This window comes from Colias croceus, chromosome 19 (assembly GCF_905220415.1).
Source record: "Colias croceus chromosome 19, ilColCroc2.1".
Classification (NCBI taxonomy): domain Eukaryota; kingdom Metazoa; phylum Arthropoda; class Insecta; order Lepidoptera; family Pieridae; genus Colias; species Colias croceus.
Window position 1 is genome coordinate 3,576,827 of NC_059555.1, and position 12,544 is coordinate 3,589,370.

Genomic DNA, 12,544 nt, shown 5'->3' on the forward strand with positions numbered 1-12,544 from the left:
GCGCCGATATCAAACCTGTATAATAAATAGCACATCTAAATAATATTAAGTAATTAATAATATCAAATCTTTTTTATATTTTACTTTTCCAGCTGTTTTTGAAGTCGGCTTAGATTACAAAATAAAGTACAGATGGAGCATGACAACCGTCCGTCGCCCTTGTCAAAGAAAATACGAAATCAAAAACAAATACGTCGCTGCACCAGTACTATAGCGCATATAGTGTCATGAAATACGTCAAAAAGGGTTTGCAATTTTAGTTAAAAAATGCTGTCTTGTGATAATAAAACGCTGTAAAATTTGTTCCCGAAAACAAAAAAAAAGATGAAACATCGTTTCACAGGTTTTCTGTAGATTATTTGGCTGATTTATTTCTATAAACGAATAATAATTTTACAGATATGAAGGAATACAAAACTTCAACGTATGTTGCCAGTATTTTGAAAATGAATTTGCCATTTTTATTGGTAAAACGGTAAAATGGTTAAAATATCTTCAGGGTAATGCTGTTGGATTTTTCGATCGTGAATGTGATTATTTGTATAGTGCACTAAAGGTTCATGATCATTATTAGATTATTTTAATAAGCATAATACATTATTTTGTTACTTTTATAAAGCTTAAAAACGTCATAGTCATTTTCGCTAGCGATTTAATTTATGTTAACTCCATGATGAAAATAAAATGTCCCGTATTCTCGACTAAGAACTACCGCTATTCGCATTCATATATTTGAAAAATAAAAAATAATTTAATTATTATAGTTAATATTGAAACTTTTTTTTATGTGATTTATTTAATTAAAAATTGAATATAATTATTTTGTCCATATAATATAACTTTAGTAGGCAGGTACTTTATATAATAAAAGAATTTTTACAATATTTATAAAAAAAATATTATAAACCCGAAATTATATTAAAATAAAAATTAAAACTTGACTGCTAATTTATGTGTATAGCCTACGTCAATATCACCACTAACATAATAATTCAGATGATTGCAATGAAACCTCACATCTCAAAATCGGTCCAACGGTTTATACTGCAGTGCGTGTTAAAGAAATATTATACATACATACATAAACTCGAAAAACATAACCCTCTTTTTTCCGTAGTCGGGGAAAAATTTGGGAAATTTTTCAATATCCGGTAACATTACACGCACACAGAAGCACCGTGTACGTACAGTGCAGCGGCGAAATGACAGCACACATAGCTTTATTGAAAATGACGATAAATCATTCGGTTTAGTTCGGCAACGCTCCATCTGTCTTTTATTTTGTAATCTAAGGAAGTCGGTTTCTTTTTTGTAGTTATTTTTACTGTATGTAGAACTACGATCTATCAGTTGAATTTTTTTAAATCAAACTCTTTTTATTGAAAAGAAAATTTACAATACGGCAATTTTGTTTAGTTTTCTCTAAAATTTCAGAATTAGAATGCGGCGACCTTACATTTTGTCAAGAACGCGCGGCGACTTTTGAGCTTGTTTGGCTTGTTTACTATTTTGGTTGTCATGACTCATGGCTCGTATGCTTATGTCGTGGTCATATCGTAGATTTGATCATTTCATGATATGAGTGGCCATTTCACGAAATGGTCGCATATCGTGAAATGGCCAATTTAGTTTGGCCACATCATGATGTGGTTTGGGCAGATCAATGATAAGAAATCGTTTCACGATATGGCCAATAAACGCACGGTTTTTTCATGAAATGATCAAAATTATTTGATCATATCGTAAAATAGTTACATTAATCGTTGGTAGAGGCGCTGCAAGCTCTGTGTTTATGTGATAAGATGGCGGCCGCTGGCGAAAATTAAATTATTCGCAGTTAAAAACTTCATAATTCGTTTAAGAACAATATTATGAAGAAAGTCATAGCAAAGAATTTACGACGAAGAGGTACGAGTACTATGGAAAATGTGGATATCTTATATGTATTTAAGAAAAAATGCGACTTAAATAAAATAATTTAAGAAACTACTACTATATTATTATAATTGTTTGTTTTTTAAAAAGCGATCCGCTTCTGGCACTCGCCGGCCGCTGCCGCGGCACGCTCGCTTTGCTCGCTCGGCTCGTGCGTTGTTTATCAAAGTCTAACCTAACCTAACCAAACTGTTTTCTATTGCAAAAACGATTCGCTTCTGGCATTTGCCGGCCGCTGCCGCGGCACTAACTTAAATGACATTAAACAAGTTTTTAGAATATAGTTATTCTGAATTTTTTTAATATTTTATGGACTCTTTATATTTTATACGATCTGGCCAAATGTGGATGACCAAATCGTGAAACGTTGACGATTTAACGATCTGATCAAACTATGTTGGCCATTTCACGATATGCGACCATTTCGTGAAATGGCCAGTCATATCATGAAATGATCAAATCTACGATATGACCACGACACTTAGATTATATGAGTCGATACATATCAAACTCCGGTAAGTCCATTCTAACAGAAATGTGGGAATCGAGGTATTTTTAATAACTTAAAAAAACAATATGTTTGCAGCTTTATAATTTATGACGGATATAATATAATACATTAGAATTATTTTTACGAAGAAAAAGAAATGTATTACTTGATGATTATGCCACAAAATTAGATTTAAATCTGGACATACAGGCGTTTGATAAATACCAGCAAAACTTACCGGGTTTTGAAAAACATCGTCTTGGACTTACAGGAATTTGAAAAATCTCTAATGGACTTACAGGGATTTGATAGAACTCAGTTTTGGGACGTACTGAGGTGGTGGAAATGGGTAGATAGTTTGTCGCGTTGTAAGTATAGGACATTAAAATAAAATATGTAAATTAAAAGATACAAATTATTATTATTATTAACCTTTATCATCCCACTGCTGGGCAAAGAGAGGGGTCAATAAATCAAAACGGTTGAAAAAATCTCAGTACGGCCCTGGGCTTCATGGCTGGAAATAACTACTGTGCGTGTGCTGTGCGTCAGTTTCATTTATCTTTTAGCTGTTTTCTGAGCCTTGTCTGTTTTAGCTTTTGGTATTGTTTTTTTCCTTGCTTTGTCTAGAACCACCACCTCTATAGTAAAACTGTTTTCTTCCATCATTTATCAATTAAAACGATTTCTAAGCATTGGTCACACATGTTAGCTTCAATAAAATTGAGAGAAATGGCAGCCATTTTAGTGCCATACTGCGCTGTGATTGGTCGAAATGGACTTACCTGAGTTTGATAAACCACTGTCGATGGACATACCGGAGTTTGAAAAAAAATATTAACTTTAAACCTTATTTTAATAAAGATACGATTGACTTACCTAACTTTGAAAAGTACAGACTGGTTTAGTTTTACAATTCAAAATTGGCGCCATTGTTATCTCAATTTTGGCGGGGAGTGGACTTACCGGAGTTTGATATGTATCGACTCATATATGGCTATATTATTATTAGTCTGTGGTACTACGTAGATAATTTACTGTTCTGTGGTAGATAACAGCATCTACATTTGTAAATGTAATTTGAATTTATATTTGCCAGTTTCGTCGCTTTAATACTGAGTTGAATTTTATTTTATTTTATTTGTATAAGAACATAACAGTCGTACATGATTTAATATAAAAAAGTTCTAAAATTCACTACGACCACACAACATGTTCTATTATTAAAAAAAGAAAAACAGCATATAAAAAAAAACAAGCCTCACAATGAAATTGAATATTGAAACTAGATTCTGACTCTGCAGAGGGTACAAATCCAAACTCCGCAGTCAGCAGATTAAACCGGTTTGAAAAACATAGTTTATTTATTACTATTTATTTTATTTAAAATAAAGTTTATTTTTTGTAACATAAATGCATCCACTGTTTTTTTTAATTCTCCATATATCTACTTTTCCAGTTTCTGGCAACACTCATGATATCGGGACGATATTATCGGATAATGTGAAAGGGCAAATTGTGTCCGATATCGGATATCGGCTATCGGCTTCCGATATCCGATATCGGACCGGACAATGTGAAAACGCTCTAAGTGGCTTATGTACACTAATCTAACAAAAAGACGGTGTCTAAAGCGGGGAATATTTCACAGATGGTCCAAAGTACCACAAGTACCTACGCATTATTAGCTTATAACTACATAGGTACATTATAGTTTTGTAATATTTAGTGGACATACCCTATAGGGGTACCAACACGTAGCTTACGGCGTGCATTCATCCGCATCTCAGCGCGACTCATAAGTTAGTTTATTCAGGAAAAATGTAAAATTGTTAGGTGACAATTTTTAGTACAATAAAGTAGATATAAAATTGATCGGTTAAGTAGTTTCCAAGATTACTACTTACAAAATAATATAATTAATAGGTCAACAACTTACAAACTTTGTATTAATACCTATTCTTATTATCCAATTTCCCGAAGATAACAAATTCATAAAGTATACCTCATGTCCTCTTACATTATTATTTTTCAATTTTTCGATTTGCAGTACAACCACAGTATTTATATAGGAAATATATTGTAATACTGTCGCAGTCGTAGAAATGTCTGGAAAACCGTTGGGAAAACTATATACAGGGTTACTTGTAAAACACCAGCAACCTCGCAGGACAAGATAGGACATCATAAGTAACAATATTTGTTCTACGACTTTTGGCATAACGCAATAAATTATTTTTAAATGATTTTTTAAACCTTTATTGTACTCTCCTAACATTTGTAAGTCTATATTATGTTCTATTCATTATCGGATGGACAACGCGACGCCTCCTTCCCGCTCTCGTTCGTTTCTTGTTTACGTAATTTATGGGAGGCGTAGAGTTTATAATATTCAAACGGAAAATTAAATGAATATTTATTTTTGTATGAAAATAAAATCTTACAAATTATCAAAAGTCGTAGAACAAAAATGTTGTTGCTTATGATGTTATAGTCGAGCCAATTTAATAGGCAACATTTGACGTCTATCAATTTTATCTTCGAAGAGAGGTAACCTGCTTAAAAACATCGATTAAAGTGAATTAATCGATACGGATTTGAAACATTTGTCAATCGAATTTATTAATTTATGATGATTTTTTATTCACAAGTAATCAATGCATTCGATTCTAGATGTCAGATTTCGATTTTTAGAGTAACGTCTCTGGTATTTAAAAAGAAAAAAGGTTTATTGACACAAAATTGTAGCGACGTCAGTTCTTCAATTCAGAAATTGTTTAATATGTTTAGTATGGTTTATCAGTAAAATGAAATCTTAAAATTACTTGTATCTGTCATTATTATTATAAATATGTAATCATAATTGAAAAAAGTTAAGCAAATGTGCAGTTCTAACAAAACGAAATATCATGTTATTCTATGTCGTCGTTACTAGGTAACGTTGTTGAATTTTGTTGAACTGTCAAATGTTGCCTATTAACGCCCGAAATTAATAATGTATCTCCTATCCAAGATTATGACCAATCCTGGATTACTGCGTGTTGCTCGATTGATCTCCGATCTGCGTGCCAATAACAAATGACTGCAATCCAAATTTTTTGTGACACCGGGATCAGTGGCGATCTTTTCCCTCTTGACCGTTCCGTTCCTAGCACAATGTTTGATGTATGCAATACGTTTGGCTAAATGTTTAATAGTAACAAACTAGTCTTAAAATATTACAAAGAATATCCAAAATACTAAAAGCAAATAATTTTGTGAAAGCGTGTAAAAACTTTACTAGGAATTATATTTTATCACATAAAATATGATATCAAGTAAAAATACTTTACCTAAAACGGAATGTGTATTGGTCTGTTCTGTGGCAAGTGACAACAGCTATCAAACTGTGAACGTTTATGCGTTTAAATATTGCGAACATACAAATAATAAATAAGTAAAACAAGTTATAACAGTTAGTCATTAATTACCTATTATTCATTATCAATAATGGATTGCGAAATCGTAAGTACCTTTTTGTTATTTCATAAGGTGACGCTTTTGTGCTCCCAACTTATTATACGCTCAATTTCGCGCCTAAATCTCATTTTTTTGTTTCTAGGTAAAAGGCAAGCCTCTTACAAAAGAGGAATCCAAGTTTTTGCTTGACTTAATAGAAGGGAGTAAAATCATAACAACGAAAACAACGAACGCCACCAATAACAAAATAAAAAACGAGGAATGGGTTAGATTGACCGAGCGGTTCAATGCCCAGGCTACGAATTGTCCCAGGACACCTCAGCAGCTGCGTTTGAAATGGGAAAATTTAAAAAAGAATTCTCGCAAACGCAGCACTAAAATAAGGATGAACCAAATTAAGGTTAGCTAGTCGTGTTCGTTCATAGTTGTGTTTTTAATTGGACTTCAGAATGTAATGACCATTCTATTTACCTACATTGAATTTTTAGACTGGTGGTGGTCCTGCTGATTATATACCCCCAGATGACATACTGGACCGAGTTTCTGGTTTACTAGGAAGTACTGCCAGTGGATTTACTGTGCCATTTGGGGGTGATAAGGAAACAGTAGGTGTTGATATTGGTGGCATGAGTGGAGATGGTGGAACTAGTGGTGACGGTATTGGTGATGGCTTTGCTAGGGTTTCTGATGATATAAGTAAGGCTGCAGATTTGATGCCTACATCAAGTAACCATGACATTGAAATTGTTATATGCAGCGGTGAGGGTGATGGTGTCATACAAAATCAGGTTTCGGAGAGTGTTGACCAAAATGTTTTAACACCAAATAAGCCAAAGAGATTTACTCTTAATACACCGAGGACAGGTAACTTTTGTTTTTCAAACCCTATTCTTAATGCATTCATTATAGAGCTCAAGGAATATCCTCCAAATAAATCTTGAATCCTCATGTGTCCTAGGTCCATCATTATAGTCAGTGTGTTGTCTATCAATCAGTCACACCAGACAAAACCTATTACATATTTTGTAAAAACATTTCTAAAATAGTTTTATACAATAATACAATTTCAATAGAATATCAATCTAGTAAATTTATCAGTATTTTTATATTTAATTTATTAATAATTTTGTTGAGAGATGTGTTGGGTACAAACACATACCCATCAATCTAACATTATGTTCATTTTTCAGTGAGAAAGAAAAGACAAGACGATGGCAAGACCGCCAAAAATAATGCCATAGCTGAGTATTTCTTAGCTAAAAAACAGTGCTTGGATGCAAAACTAACTAATATTCATTTAGAAAATGAAAATAATTATAAATTAAAGAATGCCCAACTTTTGCTAGAAATAGAAAAATTAAAACTAGAATTAGAGAAAATAAAAAAGTAGGTAATAAATACTTAAATAGTATGATTTTGTAGTTTTTTTGTTAAATTTTAAAAATATGTAATGACGTTTCAAAATTGCTTCTATAAGAAGTCTAATTGAATAAATAAATATTTGAGTTTGAGTTTTTTCGAAATAATTTAAAGACATTCAATGAAAAAGCTGATAATATTAAAAGTCAAATATTATATTATTCAACATAGTAGGTAGTAATTACACTTTTTGAATTGCATTTGCTTTGCATCTAAGTACTGTTTTAATAGCTGGGATTTTGGAAACTGGGGAAGCTTACTACATAATAATAGTTTATAAATAAATGGTAAATGTTAAAAATATGTATTGACGTTTCAAAAGTGCTTCTCGAAGAAGTCTAATTGAATAAATAAATGTTTGAGTTTGAATAAGCCATTTATTTTCCAGTAAAATTTACACAGAACTTAAAACTAAAACTTAAACATGTCGACATAAATACTTTTTACTTCATTTGTAATGGTAATTTACTATGTACATAGATTTAAGATAGTTTTTACATGTATTTTATTAAAGACACATTAATAGTAAGTACTTCATAATACATTGATAATTAATCAATGGAAATACAGGAAATGTTTCCTCTTCATAATCTTTTTTCTGTCTTTGTATTTTTGCAGTAATATAACTATTATTTGTTGTATAATTTATTTAAAATTCTACATAAAGCTAGATACAATATCCTTACTTTGTTTTTCTTTATTGAGTCACCCTTTTGTGTGCCTGTACCTCTTCACAGTATATTTATAATAATATAGACTAAGACAAAATATTCATCTTTATATTTTAACAAAGATGATGCATAAATGATTAGAAATTACAAAGTCAGTTTTTACATTGTAATAAAGGTAAAGGTACATTGATATTGTGATTGAACCGGTGGTCAGTCTTGACATGTCATAAAAGCAACAGTTTGGCCTGTTTGAAATAAATAATTCTGAATTTGAATCAATTAGTTTTAGACATTGTTTACTGTTACATTAGGGGTAATTAAGGAGTAGCTAATAATTTTGATGAGATGGTTTTAATCTCCTCCTTCATCAACTAGTCAAAATAAATTAATTATAATTTAACTATAGTTAGGTATAACTTTTTAGGGCAGATTTGTCCTACCTGATAGTTTTAAAATAAGCTTACTAAAAATCTACTAAAAATAATTACTAATAAGGACTGCTCTTTGTTGGACATCTGTGACTTCACTATTTAGATCTATAAAATTAGTATCTTCTGGTGGTAAATCTACTTCAGAAGAAAGTTCTTGCAAATTATTGTTCCTGCAAATGTTGTGTAACACAGCAGTGGCAATAATTACTGCTTGCGCTTTTGGTAAGGATAAGCGCAATGTAAGCGCCACTACAGGAAATCGTCGCTTCCAAACACCGAATGTTCTGAAATAAAGAAATAATATATTATGGTGAACTGCTTCACTACACACAAAATTTTGTGTAGCTCCTAACCTTACTAGCCTAGGTAGGTCCTATTATACTAAGATTGTGTTGGAGTCCATCAAATTAAACTATTGAATTAACTTTAGAATCCTAGGGATTAAAGTTGTTTATGAAATTACCTCTCTATGGTATTTCTAGTTCTTATGTGTGCTTCATTGTATCGCTGTTCTGCTTCATTAACAGGATTTAAAACAGGTGTTAATAAATAAGATCTATTTGGATAAGCACTGTCACCAAGCATCCAGCGGTTACCAAACAGACCTGCATCACATTGAGCTGTAAACAAGTAGACAATATTATATGTTTATAGATATTTACTAAGGTTTCTTACAACTTTTAAAAAGATAAATGAGTATAGTAAAAGTTAATGCATAACTGCACATTACACACCTCTAAGAACAGAGTTGTTGAAAATTGTGGCGTCATGTGTTGAACCTGGCCATCGAGCAACTACATTCATGAATCTTAGATCAGCATCACAGATTGCTTGCACATTTAAGGAAAAGTAACCCTTGCGATTTCTAAATTCTTCTCCTATTATTTGACCTGCATGTAACCATAATTTAGGTCAGTAATTAAATAATAACAAACTCAAATGTGTAATAAGCTATCAAAAACTTACATGGTGACTGAATACGTATATGAGTGCAATCAATTGCAGCAAGAACACGAGGAAACCGAGCAATTCTGTAAAATTTTTCTGCACTTTGTTGGTGAACAGCAATGTATTCATCATACAAGCTGGCGATTGCTGATGATATATCGCGTACAATTCGGCCTGCTGTTGATGTAGAGACTCCAACAAAGTCAGCTACAGAAATTAACATTGTGCCCAATGCGTAAAACCTCAATGTTAATAACAGTTGATGTAGTGGTGAAACCCCGTGATTCCTATAAAATAAAAACATTAAAGATGGATAATTAAGATCTATGAAAAATGATAACTTAATTTTTCTGAAGATTACATAGGTTGGTAGGTACCTACCTGGTGGAAGTTACACGGACTAAAGGCATCAATTGTGTTAACAGAGTATTCACTACAGTTTTAGATAATCTGAACCTGAAGGTGAACTCAGCATCATCCAGACTCTGCATATAGTTGACCCTTTTGATCCTGCGAGCACTAGCGCGTTGTCTCTCCTCATCAGCTTCGCTATCGGTTTCGGTATCCGAGTCCGATAACAGAGCAAGTAGCTCCATATCGCTATCATCACTATCGTCGCTAAATAATATATTTGCCATTTTTTTATGTTTCTGTACTATATACTTCAACAAGCTTGCGACAAACCGTACAATTTTAAGGATTGGTATCTGCGATTATTAACACCGATCGAAGTAAATGTCAAAATGGACGGATTGGTTATTGGCAAGCACAAACTGTCACTTTCGAACAGAGGCCAACCTTTAATCTGTGATTCACCCTCCCAAAGATTGACTGATTTTTGAGATAGCAAACTCAATCCGGGGATCGCTTATTGGCATGATTTATGCGAAAAATGGATTGATATATCAATCAGAGATGGGCAAAACGGGATCAAGATTGATTATTAATTTCGGGCGTAAAATGGCTCTACTATAGCTATCTTGTCCTGCGAGGTTGCCGGTGTTTTACAAGTAACCCTGTATATATAATAATTAGAGATACTATAACTTTTTATTGAAGTAAATATAAATAAATAATAGGGGGATTGATCATATTATTTACTTACTTACATACATGAAAACTAAGCATGAAAAAAATACAACAATAATGTAATAAATTAAAATATCTTCAATATTATGAAAAAAACTTTAAAACTATTTCCAAAAAAGCATTAGGATCTTCAGCATGTACGTTATGCCCGACATCTTTTATGTACTCTAGCTTTGCGTTTGGAAAATATTTTTTAATGCCCGGTAAATCTTCACGTCTGAAATTATAATGTGATTGATTTAAATTAATTCGTAATTTTTCATAGATTTATAATAATTATATGTATAAATTATTTATACATATACTTATTTCGTGAAATTATATTTCTGCCTGATTTCTTCCTATCAGATCTTTAGTGTAGTACCTACTACCTAATAATTATATTTTAATTAGAAGAAAGGTGTAGATAAATTGAAAGCGCTTTTAGCGCTCTTAGAGCGAGCGGTAGGTTAAAATTTGGTTAAAATGTTGCTAATTATCAGAATTGACTGCTAGTGTCTTTGTCACTCACGATAATAATTGAATCATAGGATCTTACTTTGACTTAGAATCGTGTGTGCTTTGAAGGCTTTGTGTGCCGTTTTTGAATCGAATGTTGTGTTGTACTACACTTACACTAACTTATCTAGGTAGGTACAAATTTTTTTCTGTGTTTTTTGAAGTGAAACTTCTTTATCGGGGTTGGAAAAAAATTTAGTGTAACGTTTTTTCGTTACGTAGTGTAATGTAATGTCTGATATAATAAAGATTGCAAAATGCATTAAAACATACGGTAGATAATTTGATTCTTCTCCTCCAATAAATAAAGTAGGACCTGAGTACTGTTTTCCAGCGAGTCCACTTGGAAAAGTAGCGATGTCTGTAAAATGCTTATTCAGAGCATCCAAGTTGCAGAGCCAGCCATACGAGCCATCAGGCTTTAACCCAACATTAATCAAAAGGAAACCGGATGATTCTGCCTTAACCAGACCCGATTTCACGAGGTTATCCTTAGCTATACTTCGGGCGTTGCTGATATTGTTAACACCTTTAAAATTGACTGCCTTCATAACTCCTATTAATTTAGGAAAAAAGTCATTCAATATTCCGGCAGTTGATACTGGTGATATATCGACAACTATTAAACTCTCCACTAACGCAGGCTGAAACATTTTTTTTTTCATATTTTTTTTATATTACTAGGCGAATTACATCTGAGGCATTTATATACCAAACTCAAGTTTTAAATAATCGCATGATATTTACAAATATATAAGACCACGTAGTTAAAGTGGTTTTTTATAACAATGAATCATATTTATAATATTTTTGAACTTTAACTAAAAGATGTTAATTGAGGATACGGTGAAAGGCTAAAGGTTCACGGATATGAATCAATATCAAACCTCGGTCAGCGCCAAAACCATGCCAGTCCGACCTCCCATACTATGACCAATAATATGTGAAGACTTTATTGACAACTTTGCAATCAGCTTCGATATATCGCTAGCCAATTCCATGTATGTATGAGATTCAGTATGCGGACTTTCTCCATGATTCCTCACATCGACCGCTATTACAGTTTTACTACTGCTTTCATTGATCCTTTTCGAGACACTCTCCCAATTTTTCTTCATACCCAACAATCCATGTATGATAATAACAGGTGCAACATTGTAATTCTCGTTTCCATGAACTTTATACACCAAGTCAACCGCAGATCTTGACTGATCATATTTCGTCAAAGGCAAACATTTTAAGAAAAAAACTTTGTTTGCAAGTTTCGATAAAAATAGAGGAGTCATGCAATAACTTATACTATTTATAATCAAGGAACATAATATATTAGCGGACTAGTTTACGACGACATGCAGCAAGTAATCTATGGTTGACGTGCTCGATGAGCAAGATGACTTGTAAAATATGTCATTTGTTATATTTTTTTTTAAATATGAGAGTATCTGCCAAGTATCTGCCTACTTTTTTAGGCTTTAATTAACAACACAGAAAGACAACAACACTCCTAAAATTTTAAACAATTATTTTAATATACTTATTGTAAAGTTTAACACCTAGTTAGCTCATGAATCGCTAATAATTAATTTCATGTAGTAAATGATTAA

At 32.3% G+C, this 12,544-nt stretch overlaps 3 protein-coding genes across 3 annotated transcripts; 1 reads left to right on the top strand and 2 right to left on the bottom strand.

The window, feature by feature from the left end:
- The first annotated feature begins 5,416 nt into the window (after positions 1-5,416).
- On the top strand, positions 5,417-7,031 carry LOC123700573. The gene is made up of 3 exons (XM_045647830.1): positions 5,417-5,929; positions 6,027-6,284; positions 6,373-7,031. Exons 1-3 carry the CDS (start codon positions 5,915-5,917, stop codon positions 6,823-6,825), a joined length of 726 nt encoding a protein of 241 aa, XP_045503786.1. The 5' UTR covers positions 5,417-5,914; the 3' UTR covers positions 6,826-7,031.
- Positions 7,032-8,138: 1,107 nt separating this feature from the next.
- On the bottom strand, positions 8,139-9,991 carry LOC123700283 (putative nuclease HARBI1). The gene is made up of 5 exons (XM_045647457.1): positions 9,735-9,991; positions 9,372-9,640; positions 9,140-9,295; positions 8,869-9,025; positions 8,139-8,689 (listed from the first exon to the last, which is right to left on the bottom strand). Exons 1-5 carry the CDS (start codon positions 9,989-9,991, stop codon positions 8,449-8,451), a joined length of 1,080 nt encoding a protein of 359 aa, XP_045503413.1. The 3' UTR covers positions 8,139-8,448.
- A 535-nt stretch (positions 9,992-10,526) lies between these two features.
- Positions 10,527-12,260, bottom strand: LOC123700413 (protein ABHD11-like). The gene is made up of 3 exons (XM_045647623.1): positions 11,828-12,260; positions 11,214-11,584; positions 10,527-10,659 (listed from the first exon to the last, which is right to left on the bottom strand). The coding sequence occupies exons 1-3, from the start codon at positions 12,224-12,226 to the stop codon at positions 10,527-10,529; spliced, it is 903 nt and encodes a 300-aa protein (XP_045503579.1). The 5' UTR covers positions 12,227-12,260.
- Positions 12,261-12,544: the final 284 nt, after the last annotated feature.

Coding starts and splice junctions, on each gene's coding strand:
- LOC123700573 (XM_045647830.1), top strand. Junction 6,285..6,372: donor TAAGGATGAACCAAATTAAG/GTTAGCTAGTCG, acceptor TTGAATTTTTAG/ACTGGTGGTGGTCCTGCTGA.
- LOC123700283 (XM_045647457.1), bottom strand. CDS start 9,991: ATGGCAAATATATTATTTAGCGACGATAGTGATGATAGCGATATGGAG. Junction 9,026..9,139: donor CAACAACTCTGTTCTTAGAG/GTGTGTAATGTG, acceptor ACTTGTTTACAG/CTCAATGTGATGCAGGTCTG. Junction 8,690..8,868: donor ACTAGAAATACCATAGAGAG/GTAATTTCATAA, acceptor TCTTTATTTCAG/AACATTCGGTGTTTGGAAGC.
- LOC123700413 (XM_045647623.1), bottom strand. CDS start 12,226: ATGACTCCTCTATTTTTATCGAAACTTGCAAACAAAGTTTTTTTCTTA. Junction 11,585..11,827: donor TGGTTTTGGCGCTGACCGAG/GTTTGATATTGA, acceptor AAAATGTTTCAG/CCTGCGTTAGTGGAGAGTTT. Junction 10,660..11,213: donor GAAGAATCAAATTATCTACC/GTATGTTTTAAT, acceptor TTATAATTTCAG/ACGTGAAGATTTACCGGGCA.